At 40.8% G+C, this 24,356-nt stretch overlaps 2 protein-coding genes across 3 annotated transcripts in view; one reads left to right on the top strand and one right to left on the bottom strand.

Annotated features, from left to right (window-relative positions):
- Nucleotides 1-6,629, top strand: rtn2b (reticulon 2b). Its single transcript, XM_068600263.1, has 7 exons — nucleotides 1-65; nucleotides 1,859-2,066; nucleotides 2,239-2,377; nucleotides 2,516-2,585; nucleotides 2,919-2,965; nucleotides 3,136-3,194; nucleotides 3,289-6,629. Exons 1-7 carry the CDS (start codon nucleotides 53-55, stop codon nucleotides 3,389-3,391), a joined length of 639 nt encoding a protein of 212 aa, XP_068456364.1. The 5' UTR covers nucleotides 1-52; the 3' UTR covers nucleotides 3,392-6,629.
- nectin3b (nectin cell adhesion molecule 3b) overlaps nucleotides 6,381-24,356 on the bottom strand; it is a 23,228-nt gene continuing 5,252 nt past the window's right edge. The window contains exons 2-8 of one of the 2 annotated variants that reach the window (XM_068600262.1): nucleotides 23,389-23,736; nucleotides 22,886-23,185; nucleotides 21,760-21,877; nucleotides 21,357-21,508; nucleotides 10,539-10,683; nucleotides 8,790-8,892; nucleotides 6,381-8,386 (exon numbers count right to left, since the gene is read on the bottom strand). In XM_068600262.1, coding sequence (XP_068456363.1) covers nucleotides 8,225-8,386; nucleotides 8,790-8,892; nucleotides 10,539-10,683; nucleotides 21,357-21,508; nucleotides 21,760-21,877; nucleotides 22,886-23,185; nucleotides 23,389-23,736 — 1,328 coding nt within the window. In that variant the 3' untranslated portion in view covers nucleotides 6,381-8,224. Of the gene's footprint in view, nucleotides 8,387-8,789; nucleotides 8,893-10,538; nucleotides 10,684-13,628; nucleotides 18,069-21,356; nucleotides 21,509-21,759; nucleotides 21,878-22,885; nucleotides 23,186-23,388; nucleotides 23,737-24,356 lie in introns of those variants that run through there. The other variant, XM_068600261.1, reaches the window with a different exon arrangement.

Consider the following 24,356-nt stretch of genomic DNA (forward strand, 5'->3'; position numbering starts at 1 on the left):
CCAACAGTGGAAGCACAAGGAAGCGAGGAAAGCAAGCCGGATCGTCGCTGAAATGGCCACCAAACGTAAGAAAATAAATGATGACAGCTTTAAGTAGAGTAAATAGCAACAGACAGGTAGCTGGCCAGAGTCCAGCTGTCAGCCGGAGGAGCCTCTGCTCGGCAGCTGTGAATACAGACAGGATGACCAGTCAAATACTGAGTCCTGCATGTCTTTCATTTGGTGGACGGACAGAACCCAACTAAATGAGACCCTGTTGCTGATTGAAATATGTTTGTTTGTTTCATTCTTAAAGGTCCACATTGCCCCAGGCGAATAGAATTTTGACAAGTTATATGACATATATAAGGCATTTTTTTAGGTTATATTTTACTTGATAACATGATTAGAATCAGAATAAGGTTATGCCCAGCTTGGAAAATGACGACATAAGTATAAGTGTCTCTGTTTCTGCCTCATCAGCCTACTGTCCAAATTTACTAATAAATAAGAAAATGAAAAAGTTCACTGATATATTTAGTTAGAAACCTGGTTATGAAAATGGGTTGCTGGTTTTGTGTGTGCATGCATCAGTTGCTTGTAAATTGTCTTTCGAGATCCAAATTGTTGTTGTTAGTGTCTGTGTGTGTACATGTTTATGTGTCAGTTAGCTTTAATCAGAAGGTTACCTTGAGAACTGTTAGGAGGCTAAATGAATGTTTTAGTGTTTAAAGACCTAATGTCACACTGTGACTACAATTATTGCATAGTGTTATTATATATTATTTATATGCGTTATCACACTAGCACGGAGATGCATCTGTTTCTGAAATATGATCTTTTTTTGTTCAGAAAATAAATGAACAAAAAGATGCTACTTAGGATGTCCCTCATTTGAATACAAAGCCAGAGTTCCATGAACTGTATGCCGTAAACATTATTAAAAAAGTAAACCAATCACACTGAACAAAACTTATACGCCTAAATAGAAAAGGTTATTTTATTTTTTTCAACATATCATATATACATATCATATATATATGATATAATATATATATATATATATATATATATATATATATATATATATATATATATATATATATATATATATATATATATATGGCTTGTTTAGTGACTCAGTTATTGTCTTACCGTGTTCTTAAATAACTCAACATCTGTGTTTTTAAACGCTTGCTGTCCATCTTGCCTCTTATTGAACTAAAGCTTCTGAATCAGAATCAGAATACGTTTTATTGCCACATAAGTTATCACAAACGAGGAATTTGTCTTGGCGTAGGGTGCAACATAAAAGACCAGTGTCATGTTCTGTGTCATGTTTCCATCAACACCAGCAGATTGTTTTTGTACTAAACAGAGGAAGACAGGAGAGGATCTGGGTCGTTAGAATCAAATACACTCACTGCTTTTTCACATGGTGTCACTTTTCAAAGTATTTTGGAAAACTGATATGAAGCTAATCCTTAGCATCAGGCATCTTTACAGCCACTGCTATTTAACTTCTCTCCACCCGTCATCTATCTTCGTGATAGCACAATGATGAGTTATCAACCGGTTATAGTCATTATGGCACAACAGTAAAAAAAAAAAAAAAAAAAAAAAAAGATGAAAGGAAACACTGCTTCATCGACAGGTGTTGCAAAATAAAATCTTAGAATGATCCCACAAGTTGTCAACAAAATAAAAACTTAACAAATGCATCTGATTGAGTTCTAGATTTATACAAAATAAATGTGCTGTATCTCACTGATCAGGGCCTTCGTGAGTTAGGAATAGACGGTTTGACTAATTATGCATTCATTGTAATCCACCTCATTTACTGTTCCTAACGCGTGTGTTTGTGTGTCTTCTCGAGTAGTTGTGGATCTGGTGTATTGGCGGAAAATGAAAAAGACCTGTGTGGTGTTCACGGGGCTGGTGATCAGTTTGGCCAGTCTGTCTCAGCTCAGCGCCGTCTCCGTGCTCTCCCACATCTGTCTGGGTGTCATGTGTGTCACCTTCACCCTCCGGCTTTACTATAAACTGCTGGAGCTGCTGCGCTGGAACCCCGGCGTCCATCCCTTCCAGTGAGTCTGTCAATGTTCATTTGTGTGTTTCTCCACCTTGAAGCCCACACTGCTGCTGCGTTGCTCTTTAGGAGTTGATGTGCAATCATGTTGCGCTTGTAGATTAATGTATGGGCCTCTGTGTTTTGTTTCACTTCAGACTGTATGCTTGTGTATGCGTCTCTTTCTCCAGGTCGTATCTCGATTATGACAGCTCTCTGACGGACAAGGAGACAGTGATGCTGGTGGAGGAGGTGGTACTGCTGATCGCATTTGCCCTCACGGAGATCAAACGGCTGATTTTCATCGAAAGCATGATCGACTCAATTAAGGTCAGAGTATGGCGCGTGTGCAGCTTCACAGAGCTGCACGGTGGGGTTGTTGACTCTGTGGGATCCATAGTGCAATCGACTTGATTGTTGACAGTTTGATTGCATCTTCATCACATTATTATTTTATTTTGTTCTCAGTTTGTCGGGCTCCTGTATCTGCTGTCCCATGTTGGAGTCTTAACCAGCGGACTGACTCTGGTGATAACTGGTGAGTTCTGCATTCAAAAATGGCTTTGCGTGTTTTCTAATCTGCCAGATGTGTAAGTTAAGGTCTATAGGCAAACTAAAACTACTCAGTAAAAGTAAGGAAAGGATCATGGACAAGGTTTAAAGAGACCAACTTTGACGAGAGAGAAACCAAGTCTCCTGTTTAAAAGTCAAAAAGAGTGTCCAGCCACTCACCCTGACCTCACCCCTAAAGACCCATCCACAGAGAGACATGTTGGACACCACACATTTTAATAGAAAACATAATATAAGACATTTAAATAAACCTGCACTGTAGTACTGAAATAATTTCTCCTTTGTCTTTGTTTAACAGCTGTGATCGTTGTTTTCTCAATTCCTCTTTTGTACAAAAAGCAGCAGGTGAGCGTTTCTTCTTCTTTCAATCTGAATTCTTCATTGAACTGCAACATCTACTCAAGCAGAAAAAAGAGACACAATAAACTATTAATATGCGATTAGCGAATGACTTGAGAAATAGAAGGTGGACACAGAAACCCTTTGAATGCACTAACCAGTCATTTTGGAAACAGATGCGGATAAGGAGGATGGTTAGAGCCGTCAAAGCTTTCATAAAGAAAATCAAAAACCTGTAAGTAACCTGCTCTTTAAGTCCTGCTCTTTCATGTGCTCATGCGAACTCAACATGAACATCTTTTTGTTGCGACGTCCCTGTTTCGTTGCAGGTGCCTTGGTCTGTATGCTTCAGTGAGGCCTTCTCCTGCAGCTGGACCCGCAGCTGCACCTACACTTGCAACTGCACCGAAACAGAAAGCCAAGTCAAAGTAACTTGTTGGTTGCGTGTTGAAAGCACCCAGGATTTGGGATTTGGAAAATGTTGGAATGGTACAGCCTCTGTTGGGCCCGCTTTGAGGAGCAGCTCATTTCCATTCCTCCACCATGATGTTTGTTTATGGGAGCAAGACTTAATTGATCCGGACAGCTGAGACAAAGCTGCCATTCACTCACGGAGAAGTAGTGGAAATGTACGAGGGGAAGAATTTTGGTGACTGAAATTCTTTCTGTAGGATGCGTTTAATATAACCAGTTCACACAGTCATCTACTCCAATCAGGGACAGAATAGCACTGTTTTCCCTTTGATAACAGGTCTATTTTTACATAACAGCGGGCACCATGTTCCTGTTAAGCTGCGGAATTATTCATAACCAAGCAGTGAAGCATTATTGCTGCTCTCATTATGTGGCATCATAAATAGTTAGTTGGGTAGAATAAATCTGACATGAACATCACCTGCTACTAATTAACATGAAAGGTTTTGCGCTTGCTACATTGAAGTATAAGCGAAAAGCTTTTTAAGAAGCAACGTCGTACAACTTTTAGGAGAATTAATGAGTTCATTGTTCTCTGCGCGTCATGCTCATTATATTTGATCAGGTTCAAACACCGACTTCCTGCTGCTCTTGGTTATTGATTAAAGTTACAAAGTCCAGAAAGGCGAGAGCAACTTCAACTGTCCTGCAATAACTAACTTATTTATGGCACCAAACAGGTTTATTTTTGCTCTCATATTTAAAATTCTGCTGGTTAAAACATGGGCAACAGAAACCAGCTGTGAACACAATATTTAATTATAGTCTGTGTTTATGTCCGCCTCATGAATCTTTTTGATATTCAGTTATTTTTCAGCAACAGAATACACGAGTTAGCTCAACTACGTGAGCAGAGAAGCTTTAAACACACTTAACGCTACATGTATCTCCTGTAAAAGTGCAGCGGTAAAAGTTTTCTGTCTCCACCAACACCTGAGGGAAATGTGTGGTTCTCTAGCTGCCGAGTGCTCCACGCTGTTCAGTCAGTCCAAAACGTTGTCTGACTTTTGTTTGGTGGGTTTTTCAAAAATGAAAACCGCTGCATGCCGCAGCGAAAAAATACTCAATCAAAACAGTTAAGTTGTGGCAGAGAGAAACATGCTAAAATACTCTGAGTCAGCAGTCATGGAACCCATTGTTAAAATAAAAAACAATATTAAATAATGTGCACTTTAAGCTTGCCAGAAAGTTTTTGTCTTTGATTTCTCAAGTTACTGTTACAAACACCCAAAAGGAACACATTAACCCTTCACCTCATTTCAGTTGCATGACTGTGTGAACCCGTTGCATCGTAACCTGCCTTCAGAGGACATTTCAGTGGATAAAACTACAATCTCTACGGACAATGTACCATTTGTAAAATATGTATAAACCAGTAACTTAAACAAAAGGATTGAGGCACAAAAATGGGTCAATCGACTCAGTATCACAACATGCAGCTGACAGCTTGTGAGGAGGAAAATGCTCGAGGGGCAGTTTGACGGGGAGGTCAAGGTCACATTAAATTGATAACAAATTAATTGTAGGAAGCTATTAAATTCCATACTTAGACTATTGTCGTGCAGCTTCAGGCATTTCATGGAAATGTTTTTCTCCTTAAGGTAAAATTACCAATCCTTTAGCATCAAGAAAATTATATTTGAATCAAGGTCTTCCTCCATGATGTTTTTTTGTCAGTCCATAATATAACAAATAAATACTTCCAGTGTGGATCTCATGTTTTTTAATGTCAACACAACTAGGCGCTGGCACAACTCCATGTCAACATTTTCCAAACCAACCAAGAATGTGGTCGATGTTTGTTTCTAAAAAAAAAATTAAAAAAAATAACCAAGACATCGCTCTAAAATTACACAAAAAAACACCTCATGAAAGAAAATCTAATTTTCTCTGAAACATGGTTGTTTTTTTCTCTTTTTGTCAAAAGTTGAAGGGAACAGAGTTCTCTCATTGTTAAAGTTTTAGTATTTGAATGAGTTACACAAGTTAGATTTTGCTGTTAATGTAACTCAAGACAGTGAGTTTAGTTGTTACCAGACATGCAGCGTTGCACTTGTCAACTTGCTGTGTGTTACATAGACAGTCAAACTTTGCCTGATTCCACCCCCACCCCGTTATATTTGATAAATTGTCACTCAGTGTGACATTAAAACCTGAACCGACATGATGTTGAGAAGATGGGTAATCTATTCTTTCATTTACCCTTTGTACTTTTCTGACCGCTGTATGGTTTTACCTGCCAAACCTGAGCCAGTTAACATTGAGCAGTTTTTTTCAATGCAGCCGTTTCGCTGGTGAACTTTACTGCCCGGTGAATGTTGGTAACCATGTGGAGCTCACTAGTGGTCTGTGTTAGACCTTGAAACACAGCTGCACTCATACTGACACGTCTTAATAAACTGAAGTTATTTACGGTCATTTCACACTATAAGGTTGAAGCATCCTTCAAAGAGGGCTTCGGTAACTTCAGCATGTAATGAAAAAATAAAAAAGGGGTCAGCACACCTCAGTTAGGTCTTTAGATTACCTTCTTGTTTTAGAAGTGAGTGAGACAATGTATTTTTGTAATTTGGGTGAACCAGCCTTAAAATGAACCTCTGCTACAGCTTACCATGGTAAAAGCTCATATCACTGAAGAAAAATGTGGAATTGGCATCTTTTCATTTTTTGGTGTATATTACGTAATATGACAGTAAAATGTGCCGCAAAATAAAAGTGTAATCATGATTAGAAAAATGTTTAAAGTGAGGCATGCCAGGGCTTAGCCTACAGATTATGTTACGTTATGGTTGCCACTTTTGTCTTTTCCTTTAGATTGACTATTTCTATATTTGTTATTTTTTATTGTCATTTCCTATTGTTGTTCCCAAATAAAAGGTTATTTACTAAAAATGAAGATTCATTAGCTTATTAAATCTTAAATCACTCATCTGTTACTTGTGTAAACTTTATTAGTAATGATGTCAAAGTCCTTTTTCACAGCAGATCCCTTACAATAAAAGGTGTTCATGACATGACAGTGTGACAACGAGCCAACATGCACTCCAGGCCCCGAAAGTGAAGCAGCCGTCTTGGTTTAAGGACAAATATGATAACCCAGCACAGCAGATTTTGTCTAATTCAAAACAGAAATATTATTCCCATTAAACAGACAGTCCAGTATGACAGACAACTAGTCAGTGTGGATTGATTTTTAGATTTATAAAAAAAAAAAATACACTCAGATACACTCCACCAGGTTGCACTGACCGGTTTGTCCACTAGGTGCTGCTCTTGAAAGTGTCCGCTCCGCTCCTTCCTGACGATGGAGAAACCCACTGATCACTGACTGAGCTCCAGAAATAGATGAAGCCTGGTATGTAATTCATGGTCAAACCATCTACACATTGCCCTCAAATATAAATACTGCATCATCTACACCAAATGTGTCCTGTAATAACAACCGGTTTACCCTGTTTTGAAAATCACAGAGGATTCAATGTGACTGTGACCTTGAGATGAATTTGCCTCAGAAACCCTCCACATGCCAATTCAAACCCTCTCTCTTTCTCTCTCTCGCGCTAGTCTTCGAGGAGTTCTTTTGTTTCTGCATGTCGTGACTCAGAGCTTCCATCTCAGTCTGCTTACTTTTAGGGGGCTATTGAACACCTTCATAGTTCGTTTGAGTGAGAACAGATGGTGATTTTTAATCTACTGTTGTCACCGCATCATGTCACTGGTGCAAATGTTACACATTTAAATGAAAATGCTTTTTAATTCATAAATCAAACAACACTGAAGATATGTAAAAACTATATCATATAGAGGACCCCGCCCCACCCCTAAAATGTCCATATGGCACTTCAGACCGTTAGTTCTTAAGAAAGACACATTTTAGAGGAGTATGAAGTACATAATCCTCTTCAATTTAAAACTACACCCCAAAATATTGAATATTTTACACAGTAACGTCTCAGATTACCGTTTCCTTCATTAGTAGGAGGTTAGGACTCTAATGACACCAACACAGGGCCGACATTTACAAATCTACTCTTTCTGCTGCCAAAAAGCATCGTGTCACAACACTACAACAGAAAATCACACTGGGACAAGAAATACCTAAATAAATCCCTTCATGGTCTGTGTTGCAGTTAGTACATTTGGTCTCAGTGGACCTAAGCAGTTTGGATCTGCAGGGGCTTGGTGCCCGAGAACAGAGTCTGTATACTTTGTGATAACCTCTAATAAATAGAAAAAGGCAAACAGTGTTTGGAGATGGAAGATATCTGTACCTGTATAGCATAGTGCACAAGCTGATTAGAGATCAGATGTGATTTCTAAAGCATCGTATTGGTATCTTGAGTGATATCAAACACTAATAAACACAGGATATCTGCAAACAGAAAAGAAAAAAGAACTTTGAAAACGGCACCTATTCACATTTAGAGTTAAATAAGATAATGAATACTCTCTTGTCTGTCCAGTAAATATAAGCTAGAGCCAGGAGGTAATAAAAATATAAATATAAGCAAGAACCAGAAGGTAATTTGCTTCGTTTAGCACATCGCATAGAGGCAGAGGAAAACAACTAGCCTGGCTCCATACAAATCTCAAACAAACATTAAACTACTCCTCAAAGACAAATAACATTTCACGATATGAAATAAAAAGGTAATGAAAATGTGTGAGGGACGTGGTCCTCTAATGCTGCCAGCTGTTTCGTCGTCTGAATTGATGGCTCAGTGAATCAGGTGAAGCCTCGGACAGAGTGAATGACTGCCATGTGCATGTGGATTGTGTTCAGTATGTCTGTCAGACGTAGTGTTCACGGTGGTTGATGTACACCCGGTCTGTCCCGCTCTGATGACACACCCACTGCAGGCGGGACAGCTGCTGGGTGGGGCTCCGTGTGGCCGGTGGTCCTGGCCTCGTCGCGCGTGGCTGCTGCCCGTCGGTCTGCTCGTGCCTGCGCGTCTGTTGATTTCATAACACAAAATAGTTTTATCTTCTTACGTCAGCGCATCAGAGAGTCTCGGGTTAAGTGTGAGAGGAAACGGTAGAAGTTTTCTTTCAGGGTGCGAGGAGAAAAAAAGACAAGCTAATGAAAAGGTTGAGCTGAGCCGAGCACACAGATTAAAGATTTAAAACCATCCTACATTTTAAATGAGTACAGCCATTAGGCCTCCTGTTTCATAAACACAGATTATAATATCAGTCAGAGTCTAGGTAGTTATTACTTTCTGTTGTGACTCAGCGCTCATCATCAGCTCACCAAGTGTTAATCTTTGTTGCAAAGTGATAAGTACATAATGATTCAGATGAAATATAGACTACTGACGTGATATCAACATGGTTATGTAAATGCAGTGAGGTTTACCTGACAGAGCCAGGCCACTTGTGATGCGTGGACACCCAGGGGAACAGCAGGAGCTCTCTCAGAGTAGGGAGGAGGCGGCTTGTGTGTCGGAGGAAGGTCAATCCTTTAGAAAAAAAGAAAACTGCCATGAGGAAAGATTTTATTTCTCCAGAACGGTCAGACATCTGAAAGAGTAAACCAAGAAAAGAAGCACCATAAAACAACTAGTTTAATTCATAGAAGGGCTACCCGAAGGATCACCTTTGGACTCCAAGGAGAAAATAACCCTGATGATGCAATAGAGATGTCATCATCTTTATTGCAGTCTCTCTCCACTACTAAACTGAAACCTAGAAACTAACTTTGGCCATTCATACATGATGTCATGACAGGCATTGATTCTCTGACACTGTACATCACTTGATGCTGCTCTTCTTTTATAATTGTGATGGAAGTGGTAAGAGACTCCAGTCCAGTGACATGCTGCATGTCCTGCACTCACATCTGTGTGTGGTGAAGGAGAGGTTGAGGCCCGAGTCCACCCTGCCCCCGTCGTCCCACTGGGACCTCCAGCCACGGTCGCACTTAAGATGCCAAGTTCGTAGTAGCATTGACCACAGAGCAACACGCGGCGAGCTACACCGTCCTGTAGTGTCAGTGTGGTGATGCAGGGCCCACACCCATCCACAAAAGATTTCCCCCCTTAATTCATGCTGTTTTCTGCCAGTCAGCAATGTCTGAAGGTGGCCTGTTATCACCGTCACATAATCAGTCAGGCACACGCCGTCACTGAATTTAGGATGTAGAGGACAATATGTTTAGAGTGAAGAAGCAAGGCAAGGCAAATGTCATCGTTAAGTTGTAAAATTACTTTTATTAAGGAGAGAAAATATGAAATTGCCATGGTTGATAAAAAGTAATTGAAATGAATTTGAGCTGAAACAATAAACCATGTGTGAAAATGTTTTGATTATAACTTTTTGCTCTGTATTTTTTTTAATTATAAGCTGGAACTTGAACATCCAATCAGTCTCTTTTTCATACATGATTGACTTACCTGCAGTATTTTGGGGGGAGGATTTAGCACCTGGAGTTATCGGCTTCAGGATTAACATTTATTCAGCCGTTATGTTGCTTTCTTGAGACAAGCTTGATATGTAGCTGGGTTTCCCTGCAGTGAGCATGCTCAATGACGCACTGACAAAGATGGATGAGGAGGGGGGGTCAACCTGCAACCATGCAGATATAGTCCACGGGTTCATAATAATGATTTGCATGTAATGGTAGTCGGTTGATTAGCAGTATTGGATACATTAAGTAATTTTGTCCTGCTATAAATGCTAGATGGAAGCAATAGAAGCAGTGGCAACCACAGTTATACAGACAATAGAGCCACAATAAACAAACACACACAGCATATAATGTCAGTCACGGGACTCTGGCAGAGTGTGACCCAGCTCCTTTTGTAAATAATTCAACCTCAAAAGTTATTCTTCTTGGATCTAACATTAACATGAGTGCTGGTGCACTATATGAACAGACTGAACAAAATAGGACAAGGGCTTGCTGCCAAGACAGCAATTATCTGCCACCTCTCAACCTTGTCCTGCAGCCTGCCTGCTCCGGGGCGTGCACCGCTGCAGCACTTTCCACGGGAGTAAGAACCAACTCTGTGAACCCTCTGATGGGCTTCAGTCAACCTCACAAGGTATCATGTCATTAATTAACCAACGAACATGTTCTGCAGCATGAATTATCTGTCGCACTTACACTTTGTCAGTGAAAGCCGGTGGCGGGGCCTTGCGAGCAGTGAGGATTACGATGATGAAGACAGTGATGAGGAAGAGAGCAAGGACTGCGCCCATGACGGCTCCGGCCACAACGATAGAGTTTGACCTCTCTGCTTGAGACTGGTCTGGGATAGAAAAGAGAGACTTTCAGTAGACCGCTAACACAGACATACCAGCATGAGGAAGTGGGGGAGAAAGAGTCAAAAGTTGCATTGAAACTTGGGGTATTTGATATAAGATACACAACTCCACCTATGCTCCCTAGAGGCAACGACAGTGACAGCAACATCAGTTTAGACCTGCGGACGACAGGACGCATTGAATGATTGTCACCATCCGCAGGCAAGGGAAATAAAAGCTCCTGCAAGTTTGACACTTACCTCCACAGCATCTGAGGCTTGCCCTTTTAATTGTAATACATTTCAAACTTGCAACATGGAAGAGATTTGTTAACTGGAGCAGTTTGTTCTGAGGAGTACACACTGCTCCGAGTGTCATCATGTACATTCTCTCCTGGAAGACTGTCCTCTCTGTTCGGCAACTCTGGAGAGGAAAGGCAAGGGCTCCTAACTGGCTTAAAATTTCTTAGAGAAATGTAGGGGGAGTGAGCGATGCAGATGCCAAAAGCAAAAGGGACCAATAAAGCCCCTGAACTGCACCTTGAAACTCTATTACTCACTAATCATTCACGTTACATGGTCACCACACTGTCCATCCATGTCTCTACGTCGTCCTTCCTCTGTCTTTTGTGTGTGTTGAGTTCTAGTTGCTTTTGTAATGTCTGCTGTATTCTCTTTGTTTGACCATATGCTTGCATACGCTCCATGTTGTCCACTGAGAGGATTAGGATTAAATGTGATTAAGATGCATTAAACTGAGAGCAGCCAATTTTGGCCAATCAGCAATAATGTGTAAAACTGACACTGAAGGAACTGGAGGACAAAAGGTGACAAGGTTGGGGGAGGGGAGAAGCAAATTGTGTAATGGTCAATTCCAGTGTTGAGGTGGGAGAAAAACAATCAATAATGTGCTGAAAGGAGAATCATAAAGAACAGTTCAATTGTGATGCAGATTGAACAAGTTGGACCTCTGAACTCCTCCCTGAATGCCATTTCTTCATCCTTTTCGCCCTCCCCCCTCTTTTCCTGTCATGCTGTCCTCTAACAGTTAATAACCAGTCGATTACCTTTGATGGCTGCTGAACTATGACAAGAGCCTCTCGAGTTGATCAAAAAGCCTTTAAAAGATGCCGTTCATCAAGTTGCCTGCTTTAAAGCCTGGCGACAGACATTTTCGCTGGCATTCATAATGTGACAAGTTTAAAACTGCTCACAATGCATGAAGCGCCATCCATAGCGCATAAGTTTTATCCATACATGAGTATTTGGGAAAATTAAAAAAAGGCATAACTAAATTCATGTAGGTTTTTTTTTTTTTAAAGATGTTTTTCTCCCATTTCAACGGTTCAAATAGCATCCCTTCTGGAGTGGCTTGGATTAGTGGTGGATCAACTGTCCCCATACTGGGATCTGGCTCCAGTGCAAGGCTCTTTCTGGCTCTCCTACTTCAGCACTTTATCTCTCTCTTACACACACACACACACACACACACACACACACACACACACACACACACACACACACACACACACACACACACACACACACACACACACACACACACACACACACACACACACACACACACACACACACACACACACACACACACACACACACACAGAGAAGTGCATGCTGGTGCTCGGCCAGGTCAGCGTAGCGACCTGCTCATTATGAATTAAACACGGCACACCTCAGGGGCATAAAAAGGAGTGACTGAGTGATAGCAACTTAACTCCTCCTCCTCACCCCCCCCCCCCCCCTCCATGTTAAAACCTTAACAGCGGGCAGCAGCGTCAAGGGTCATGCCATTGCCCAGACAACAGGCCCCACAGGGAGCAGATGATGGTGTAACAGCAAAGGGGGGAGTTCAGAGCGCTAGGTGGTCGTTTTTATCTCCGTCTTCCATCTCAATATTTTCAGCTCAATGACGTTGACAATCTGAACCAGCCTCTGTTGGGGAGTTAATATCAAAGTCTCTCTTGCACAGGCGACAGCGCTGCTTCCCTGTACGCTGCCTGAGACGTTTGCTCACTCCTTTGTGTGTTGTGAAAAGTATCCTTGGAAACTGTTGTGTCGCAGGCAGAAAGCAAACCCACTGATCTTCCACACTTGTGTCTCTAACAAATTCAAGCATTACTGGCTGACGTTACTATACTGAGCTGCTTCCCTTTTGTAATCGCCACCATTCAGACTGAGCATGCCCTGTTTCAAGGTCAGAATGACAACAACCACTGTGACCATGATAAGATCTATAGAAGGCAAAGAGGTCAGCAGGAGAAAAAAAAAAGAAAAAGACTCAGGGAAACCGTGCTGTTGAGGACCTGGAGTCCAGGCTTGACAGTGTCAAGGTCACATCAGCGTATGCCCTTATAGCCAGAGGAGCTCTCGGTGGTGCAGTGGGGCATAATGGGCAATTTAATTCCAGCTGCTAATTCTCCCTTTCCTGCTCTGCCTTACACAGCGGCACAGTTTAACTCCCAGCCCCCCTGCATCCCTCTGCTTTCTGTGGCCAGGTAGAGCTTGCAGAAAGACAGCCTCCATCAGCAGCTCCGGATGAGCTTGTTGCCATGGGGACAGTCAATGGGCTGGTGAGTGGGGACTTTGGGCCAGACATAAACACTCAGCGTTTAAAAAGACACCGGGGGAGCGAGTTCACAAAGGAGACGAGCTGTAGGGGAGAGCGAGGGCCTTTCCGTCCTGAAACAAAGTAAACAAGGACCGGTGTAGAGGTCAGAGGGAGAGCAGAGCAGTGCGGGGTCTCCCCTCACGCCAGAAGTATTTGATACTAAATAGTAATGAAGATAAGGTGAAGTGAGGGAACCTGATTTTGAATTTTGAATTACATCATGTAATTCCCATGTGTGCACATTGTGGGTGGGAGGGGGGGGGGGGGGGGAGGAGGGGTATGCAGCATTAGGGAGCTAGCGATGATGTCATTTATAGAAGCACAAAGAGGCTGAGACTGAGCAGTCGGCGCAGCGGCAAGCTCAAAAACCTCCAGAGAGAAGGACTAGCAAGTGCTAAGGTGCTTTATTGAACTAAAGTATCTCAAAACGATTGCCAAAATAATGCTCCACCGTTGTCGCTGACATAAGTATGTTTTTTTTTCCCTTCCAGATACATATTTTCTTCTGCATATACAAAACAAAACATGACCACAAGGTGCTTTTCATCGACAATGTGAGACTGAAGGTATTTCTTCAACCCCGCTGTGGAACATAGTGAATCTACAGAAACCAAAATCCCTGACAGAAAACTGAAGTCAAGATGCTCTCACTAATTTTACATAAAAAAATGCATTCAAGCTGTGCCTTTTTGTGTGTAACAATGCTTCCAGGTTTGCAAATATACTACTACGCCATTAACTGTCATGGTGAGTGGGGCAGAAAAGTGAATATGGCACAACGGAGTCCTCCTAAGACACAGAAGCAGAAAACAATAAAGGCAACAATAAATGTCACAGAGCAAAAAAACAAGTTATTGAATCCATAACAATAAGAAAACACTTACATTTCTTCTAGGTATCTAAGGCACTAATTGTATTTCATTAACCCATGGTGAAGGACATTTATCAAGGTAAAGATATTGATGACTGATCTTTATACAAATACATGTCACAGTACAAAAGAACTTCAATTATCCAGGGGAGGGCTGAAAACTCAAGCAAACAGTACATTGATTAGCGAAATTAGGGCTTACGCGGCTGTGCTTCCCGTTATTCTCTGCATTTATGTGACCAGAAAGGCATAATTAATCGGCATCAGCACAGCCACCCCCAAAACCTCTTTTCATAAATCTAAATTAAGTGTTGTGGTTCACAAATTGCCAACAGTACACTTCATTTTGGCCACTCCCAATAAAAAAGGTCAGTTCACCCCACAACATTTCTTTTAAAATTCTCCCTTACATGGTATATAATAATGCAAACAGTTTTGAGATTCTCTCAGACTTCATCCTCCACACCAACACAACGAAGGTGGATGGAAATCTTTGAGGAGCTCGTGACATTTAAAACATTGCTTTAAAGACATTTTACCGCAGCAACACTTTACAGAAACATTGTTTGAGTTACTTTGGGTGATCCAAACTGTAAACGTTTTATCCTTGGAACTACATTCTACCAAAGAAAGAGTGCGTTATAGATTATCAAGTGTTTTTGGCAACATACAGCAAAACCTTCTGCACACCACTTGTGGTAAGAAAAGGAATTATTTTAAAGTAATTGGAGTCAACTAAAATTGAGTAACTCATTAGGACAGGAAGCTTCTGACCATGAGAATAAATTAGTTCTGGTGAACTGCACAACGTTGGAAATGAGTTTAAACATGAACTGCAGTATGCGGGTCATCTCTGCTGGAAGTTGCAGTGACACATTATCAAATCTCACTATAAGACTTGCAGCCTATTCACCGCGCAAAATTCACATCCTGACAAATAATTAGTGAGGGTTCATAACAATATAACCAATTCCCATTTTAACAACAGTTACTGTATTATAATAAAAGTGGCCTAAAGCATCTTTTCACTTCTATTTCAGGCTACAAGACCCTGTTTACAACAGTGATAAGTTAGTCATTTATATAAGCTTATAATCAGTTGTTAGCTAGTCAGCAATACCTATGTGAGACTGTCATCATATTTATACATACAAGTTAAACAAATATTTGGCATCTGGCAGCAAATATTGTATAAGTGACCATACTACTAAAGTTGTCATGTATTCACAAACACTAGTGCGCCTGAAAGAAATTGTTGGATCTCCTCCATGCTGTCTGGTAAATAGGTGCATGTGCCAAAATATTTTGAAGTGTGTGAAAGTACAAAAACGGAAATGCATCTTTAAATCTGTAATGGCTTTATCTAAGCGTGACACCTGAACTACTGGGGCTCCACAGCCCAATGACACGGACATTTAAAACACTGTCTCCTCACTTCACTCACAGTACTTGGGATGCCCGCAACGCGGGAGAGTCGCACAATACATGTGGCTGGCGACAAATGGATAAACCCAGCCGGAAATTCATTTTAAATAAATTAAAAAAAATAAAAAAAAAGATTCATAGGGTGTATTATTTTATGGTTACTTGACGGATAACTATGAATGAATGTCCAACCAAATATTGTTTGTCTCATCTGGCGAGTAAGCACTGTGCTGTGCCTTTGAGAACCACAACAGTAACAGCACATCCATCACAGATGACCCGATTTGTCTTTGTGTATTTGACTGTAGTAATACTGGTAGTAAATAATAAATGCTTAATTTACAAAAACACCACCTCGTGAACATGACTAGAGCGTGCGGCTGCACACATGGATAAGCAACAATAAGCCTATTAATGCCTCATATTGTGTTAGTCATGTCTTTCTACAGATTACTCCGAGTAGTGAAATTAGTCCGTCGGTGGTCATTTGTGGTTTGGAGTACTGGCCGCACTATTGAATGACTTCTTTGTGCAACAAAATACTTTGGGACTGAGAGGCCAGCGAATGGTGCCTGCCATACTGTAGCCTGCTTTCAACAATACCCCTGCTGATAGCACTCTTGAATTTCCAAGAGGCCTGGGTTGGAGCCAGAGTGCAAACTCTCAAACACATTCTCCTGTTATCTACCAGATGGTAATGGATGTGTTTGAGGCTAAATCAAGAAGACAACTCACTAGAAAAGCTTCCACAAATCAATCAATCCACACAAATGTTAAAACAATAATAATATTATTCTTATCTGAACTTTGAAGCATAATTGCATTTCAAGGCTCGACTGTTTTTAGTAAATCCAGTTTGTCGTTAGTGGACTGTGCCTTGTTCATGCAGACATCCTCGCTTTCCCTCCCGAGAATATACAGTAGAAAGACTTTTGAAGTTTCCACTCTAAACCATCAGCTTTAAAAAGGACATTAGGACATTGGTGGACAAGTTCAAGCCTAAGTTGCATAATGGGACGACATTTCTGGTAGAAAACAAATGTGGTTGTTCAATACAAAAGTTTTGGCAGTACAATATCTTTTATGACTATAAATCAGTGTGGAAAGATCAGTTATGAAGTTTCTATGATTTCTTAGGGAGATACACTCCTTTAATTAGCCTATACAGCCCAATCCCAATCTCTGTTCTACTGAGTTTTAGAAAAAGGACATGCGATCCGTTGAATTTCATGGTATAACTTTCAGTCATGGGTTCTCTACCCTTTTTGAATATCAGCCATTCATCTTCTAAACTAATCCGTTTAAGCAATAAACACATAGAAAATAGGCAAGTGACACATAGCCTGAGTAGGCTGACTTAGTGGGGAAAAAAATAAATAAAAATCCTTCTACAACAACCATATGTGGGCTGCTAGCCCCCAGGGCTTCAACTTAACAGAAAGACACAAGTAAATACATTGGCAGTCCATGTAGTAAGGCAGAGAGTGCACATACATCATGATATTTAGTTAGTCTCTGCACATAAACTAGTGACAAATCGCCTTTGGAGGCATGTAGACGTTACATGTCACAGTGGTTGTGCAGTTCAGTCCTTCAAGTCTACAGTCTGCCTACATCAGGAACAGAAACATTTTGTTTCAAGTGTCGACCAGGTAACATAAACAAAACAAGAGAACTACAGACTTGAGATTAGTAGAAGTGCGTAAACAGAACAGAAATAATGTGCTTCTTCCTAATTAAACTCATGAAACCTTCTGATTTCAGTTGTTTCTCTGCTCCTGCAGGACCAAGTAGCTTGTCAAACGTACCACTCCCTACGCGAGATGACAGACCCGTCTGTGTGAGAGACATACTCCCCCTCAGGCCCACTATCGTAGCAGTCATCTGACAGGTGGGCTGGGGCGTTTCTCTGTGCTTTAGGTGAATGAGGGTATTTGACACATCTGGCTTGCCGTGGACTAGAATACTGTGTGTGTTCACGTTGGAGATTCTGCTGATTGCTGTGATGACTGCTCTCCCTCATTGCCCTAGTGTAGCCATTAGAGGGATACTCCTCTCCGTTGTAGTTGCTATGGTTACGGCGGTCATGCTCCTGTTTGAGCTGGCGGTCGCCCCACTCCTCCCGGTCGTGGTCCTGGTGCTGGGTGCTGCTTCCAGCTTTAGTAGGGTGGAGCTCGTGCTGCGTCGGGGCCTTCTGGAGGTCATTGGGGCCTAGGTACTGCTTGGTGTAGTAGTTCCCGTGGAAGGTTTGCTGTTTCCGGAGGTAACACACGCCAACCAGACACAGCAGCAGTAGCAGAAACAAGGCCCCGCCCACTGCCCCACCCACTATGGAACCAAGATTACTCTCAGGTAGGGCTTCAAGTGTGGGGGAGCTGAGAAGAACATGCCCCTTATCGACTAAGGTGGAGGAGGCAGAGCCAGTTAGGACAGGAGCAGTAATGGTGGAAGGCATGGTAGGAGGATCTAATGGAGGGAAGCAGGGTGAGAGGGGAATAGAGGGTGGAGGGGAGAGATGAAGAGACAGAAAAGCAGAGAATGTCAATGCCAACTACATCAGCATTTTACTAAGTAGGGATCACTACCATCAACTAAACTACAAACACATACTAAACTAAGGAGCACATGGAGCCTACGGTTTGCATCGTCAATTCCTCAGAGCATAGTATTGCATGCATTGATTATTAAGCAATGATTGTTTAGTAAAACATAAACACCTATAAAGGGCGGGCACAATTAGCATAAGAGAAACAGTGCATATCTCAAGGACGGTTACCAGGATCTACGTCACATTAGGCAGGTGTATTGTCCACTTGTACAATGTATGTCAGTTACAAACTGCTTTACAGTAATGTTACATTTGCCTCCAACGCTAACTGTAAAAAAGTACTTGCACTGGACATACCGTTAATAGTATTTAGTTTGTTTTTGTAGTTTTTTTTATTGTTTTGATAAACACCTCAGGGTCTTATAATAGCAAGATCAGCCAGTCACTCCTAAAATAAAAAGGAAAGCACTTTTATGTTCATGAGGGGTGAGCTCAACAGAGTTTTACTCTTTATCAGCTCATGTTCTCCTTCGGTAACTTTCACTCTTTTCCAGTTTATCCTGAGCTGTTTATCTAACGTTAGAGCTGTGAAAAACAGGCTAACATTGGCAGCGGCGCGCAAATCGCGAAGTGGCTGATGGTATGTCACTGTGCTTTAGCTGCAATTGTCGACTGGTTTCACTGGCATGTACGTTTTCTCATGGCGAGTGTCGCTTAAAAGTGGAAGACCAGTGTCAGACAAATAAAAATAATCCTTTCCCTTTCCTTGGATTTTATGGGTGCAGATGAATCCATCCATATAAGCAACACCCATTTGCAATTAGATTGATTTTCTGCTATTTTAAAGTGTACAAATATTATTATTTTTTTTTTATTTTCACAGTCACCGAATTTGGTCAAGAACATAGAAATGTCATTTATTTTTCTTGTGTTTTCTTCTGTTTGTTTTGCTATAGCAGCCCCGCTAAGTCAGCTCAAATGCTGTAGGCAGAACATGTCTCTTGTGATACTTACTGGCTTGACAGCTGTACATACATGATGTCTGAGTGAAAGTAACAAATTTGGAGGCAATAGGTGGCGCTATAGCAGCATAATGTATAAAGGAAGGATTCTCTGTTTATGTATGGACAGTATGATTGCTCTTTGCATATCTCAAGAACTACTCCTTCAATTAACTTCACACTTGGCATATGTGCAAGCAGCTATAACACCGTTCTTGACAATGCTGCAATCAGCACTTCTGGGGTACTACACTATTTAAAATGAAGAGCAAAATATAAGAAACACCATAGTGTCTACAAATCCCCCAAAATAAATCTCACTAGTGTAGTAATTACAGTTGTGAAATGACTCAAACAGGTTATCACTACCCACATATTGTACAGAGGCCGCAAACAGCAGCTAGTCGCTAGCTTTTACTGAAGCCTGGTTAAAAAAGGTACATGCTAGTTTCCTGGTTTATTTTTAACTGGCATTTTAGGAGAGTATTCTATTGGTGGCATGCCATATTTTAGGATTACGCTGCTTTGCAGGTGACTTTGCCTTACCCAGTTAGTTTTATGTCAGTTCAAATGTATTGTAGCATTGGCCAAATGCATTTGACCACCACTTCCTGTAACAATGACAATGGTTTTAATAAAGAGAGTAATTTATATCTTGCCAGACAAACTTTTGGCTGTTTAGCCGAGTCCTTTACATTTCCTGATTTATGCAAAAGTCAGAGCAACTAATCCCAATTTAAAGTCACATAAATAATTGTTGCCGAAAAAAATATACAAAAACAGGAGATAACACTGACACTTGTGTCTGACAAATTCAACTAATAAAAATTTTAAAAAAAAAAAGTAATGGATTAAATATCAACATCTCAAGATTTGCACACCACTCATTGGGTGATCAAAAGATTGTAACGCGCCCTGCCATGCAATCCAGCACAGTAGTTGTGATTAATATTACCTTTGTGAAAGTCAGTGTTGCCGACTCAAATAAGTGTTTATTCAGGTATTTGGTTGAACAAAACACATAACTGCCTCATAAAAGACCAATGGGTTGAATAAAAAAAAAATATTTCCAAATGTTGTAAAATCACAGTATTAATATTGCACAGAGAACAAATGTGGCTGACTGTAACTCCGACTTACTTCGATAGAAACACCAAATCATTTCATGCATGTTCCTAACTTTGTTATGATAACAATTTTAAAGTACATTTACACATTATTTTGTATATTATTAGAACACCAAACTTAAAATATACTGGATTAGGGTGATGCCCACAAATTACATAAAAGCCCAGCGCCATCATCTGAAGGAACTAAAGTAATGGAAAGAATTTGGGTCTAAAAGCTTTAATGGCACTGCAAAATTGCTCTGCCATTATAAAGTTGGTGCCAGGCCAGATGTGAGGAAAAGATTCACATCTGAGAGATGACACGAGCATGTGAATTATACAACTCCATGTGGAGGCAGTGAACTGACACATGTGAGAACACCAATACATACCACGAAGGGTGCACCAACATGTGTGAGCTTGCGCACAACCGTGGGTCCTCTCAAAGGAAAATGAAATATGGATGATAAATAATAAATAGGAGTTGAAAAGATCTAGTTAATGTTTTATGAATCTGGGACATCATCTCACAGTAAGGCTGCAGGCTTTTGCCTCTTACTGCATGACACATGCAGAAATAAAAGAAACACAGAAGAGGAAGCAAGAGCGATGTAAAAGAAGAGCACATCATAATCAGAACTTCATTCAGGAAAAGAGCTTCCACAGACAAGACAGATTTTGTGAAACCAGAGGAGCATGCTCATCATACACAAAAGAGAGACATACTTAGAAGCCAAGCCAAGGAGACAGAGCAGGGGCAGTGCTCTGTGGGCTAAAGAGGCCTCAAATATGTGCAGCTGTTTGGCACAGAACCTCCCCTTTAGAACATCTAAAGACCTAATGTTAATCAAGGCTTATCAGCATGCAATTAAGACTAAATTTAAAAAGTCAAATATTATCAGTGCCAACACAATTTACCATGAGCGAATGCTTGGTAGACTGTCAGTATGTAGAGAATGGGTGAGAGTGATAGTGTCACATTTCAGCTTGAAGGACAATGTCACAGGCAGTGATACGCTCTATGACGCGTGTGCAAGCACAGTACTTCCTATGGGAAGAAAAGGCAATAGGAGTCAGCTGTGTATCCTCCGCTCACCTTGTATGAGAATGCGCACATCCCGACTGCGGAGGTTGATGTCATTGGCAACCTCACACCTGTAAACTCCAGAGTCATTCCGCTGGAGGGGACGCAGGAAGAGCAAAGTGCTGTTCATTATTTCCACCCCTTCTTGCATTTCACTGTCCAATCTATGACGCACAAGAGACACAAATATTTAGAAACATAAAGACACACTGACAACAAGTATCGTGTAATCATGCACATGTGACATTTAATTTGGGATGCATGATGAATAATAACTTGAAGAATTTATTTTTGAAATATTGGAAAAGAAAAGCCAATGTTAGATTTATCTTATAATAATATCATCATCATTATTATTAATAAAGCATGTGGCCTTAATTTCTAAAAAAGGAAAGTGGTGTACAAACACACACACCTGATCCATCTGAAATGATTAGCCGGTGGGTTGGCATTGGCTTTGCACGTCATTTGAACATTTTCCCGACCAGCATACCAGTCTCCATCATAGCCCACAACAGAGATATCAGGAGCAACTGAAGAGAAAGAGGGATAAAAAATAAATAATTGAGATTTCACAACAAACTGGCCACAAACAACCTGAAATGTTCAACTGCACAGACTAGTCAATTCTGCTCGCTGTTTAATCAGTTTGCCGTTTACATAACACCTAGTGTTACCTAGTATAGATCAAGGTCAATTTTCATATACTAAAAATATTTCTGCTGTGTTGTATTAATAGTTCTGGCTTAAGTGTTTTAATTTATAAAGTCAAAAACATTGTTGAGTTTACAGAGAAGTTAACAGTAATGACTTACTAATGAAGTTTTGAACAACTTCAAACCAAATCATCAACACTGTTTGCCAACTGTAAAATCAGTTATGTTTTTTGGAGTCATCTATAAAATGCTTGGCTTTCTTGTTTTTCTATAATTTTAATTAGCATGGCAGCTGCTTTGTGGAGACCCATTAGACCCACCAAGTACAGATATGTGCTCCAACGTCTATGGGGGCTTACTGACATTTTTTATAAAAAGAGAAATCAAGGAAACTGCCAAAGACAGCCTGTCTTAAACCACAATTAATACATGGAGGGATCTTGCATGGATTGTCCTTGAATAAATCTGTCAATTCAGCGGTTTTCAAAAGTGAATTGACGTTGAAGCGCTTCAATTAAATCAAACATCAACACTGCCAAGGCCAAACAACATCAACTGAATGCTGTTGGAAATCAAATACCTTTACTTTCTGCTAAATACTGTGTTTGACTGTTCAAGGAAAGTAAAGGAAGGGAGCAAGGAAATCACTTCTATATTTGATCCCTTTCAATTGGCAGATGGGAGCCTCCTCTTGGACCTAAAAACGTCACTCCATTTTACAGTGTAGACTCTACTGCGCCCTTTAATATACCTACTTCAAGCCATAACAATACCTAAGAAAACACTTACGTCAGGACAGAATTGCTATCAATCAGCGTATCTACAAAAATGCCCTCTTTAAGATGTTAACACGATACCCCAAATAGCCACTCATAAGGCACCCACACTGCACATTGAGTTCGTAGGGGATCCTGAAGTCACTCTGCAGGGCTGGGTGGCGGACAACACAGGTGAGTGTGTGGCCCTGGACATGACGTGTGGGCTGCCAAAGGTAGCTCACTTGTGTGCTGGTTGTGCCGTTGGCTTCGTCAAATAGCTGCACTTCTGACTGTCCAAAAAGGTTGGACTCCCAGGACACCTCAGCAGGGGGCCGGGCTCGCTCAGCAATACAAGTGGCCACCACAGTATCATTGCCACCGTCGACCAAAGCAGATGAACCTGCAGACACGTAGACTTTCGGCTCCACTGTGATACAGCAAGTGAGCGAGGATAGGTAGAAAAGAAAAACAAAAGGAGACGGCAAATTAGAAGAGAGTCTACAACAAAGACAGACTACTAGCAAATATTCACATTTGACATAGTTTAATGAATATTCAATATTTAATCAACTCCATAACTAATTGATAAATTGTATTAGCTGTACTTGACATTACATAGAACACACTTACCAAGTACATTGACGATAGTGGAGTCTTGAGTGTTTCCAAGAGGAAATGTGGCAACCTTACAGGTATAGATCCCGACATCAGCATAGCCCACGTTTCTCAAGACAATGGTGGCATCATGCGAGGAGGGTGAGCGGAAATACAAGCGATGGATAAACTCTGGAGGGATGGAGATACCATACTGTGGGTTGTAGACAGCTACTGTGACGGAGCCTGATGGCAGACGGCGCTCCCAAGAACTCTGAGTAAGAGTAAGGTTTGCACCCACTTCCACCCGGCACTCTAAGGTCACATTTTTCCCCAGCACAGCATTCACCCTCGGAGGCACCACCACCTGACTGGCCCACACACCTATCAAAGAGACACAAAACAAGACATTAACCACAAACAATCACGTTCATTTGCAAACTGGTTTGGATAATCTAGCATATTTGAGCAAAACAGTTGGAAGCTAAAAGCATTTACGCTACATCTTTGTTAAAACATCTTTCAAATGTATTGAATAAATCTTGAATACTGTAATTGTTGATCTGTGCTTATTCAGCTCCCCTCCTTCAAAAAGGAGATATCCATGTTTGGCCAAACATGTTTAACTTATTGCCGAATGTTCAACATTATTGGCTCTTAAGACATTTGTAAAAAATGTCAAGATTATTGTGAACCTTTAATTAAAACATAAAACAATGGACTCAGTAAAATTGGGCATTTTATAAAATTACTTGAACGATACATGAATTGACCAAATTGTTAAGTTTTTTTTCCAATCAACTAACCAGTTAATGGACTGATTGTTGCAGATTTAGTCTAAGTTTCTCAAACGTTTAAAAGATCTGCTTTATTATTATCATCAATATAATTTTCTTTGAGTTTTAAAGGAGGTAAAACTTAACACATCTAAAAATGTCCCTTTGGTCTCTCAGAACTTGTTTTTTTGGACATTTCAAGACAAATGATCAATTGATTACTCTAAA

Source organism: Clinocottus analis, unplaced genomic scaffold, assembly GCF_023055335.1.
Source record: "Clinocottus analis isolate CAN_PGR_092001 unplaced genomic scaffold, fCliAna1.0.p SCAF_5, whole genome shotgun sequence".
In the NCBI taxonomy this organism is placed as follows: Eukaryota; Metazoa; Chordata; class Actinopteri; order Perciformes; family Cottidae; genus Clinocottus; species Clinocottus analis.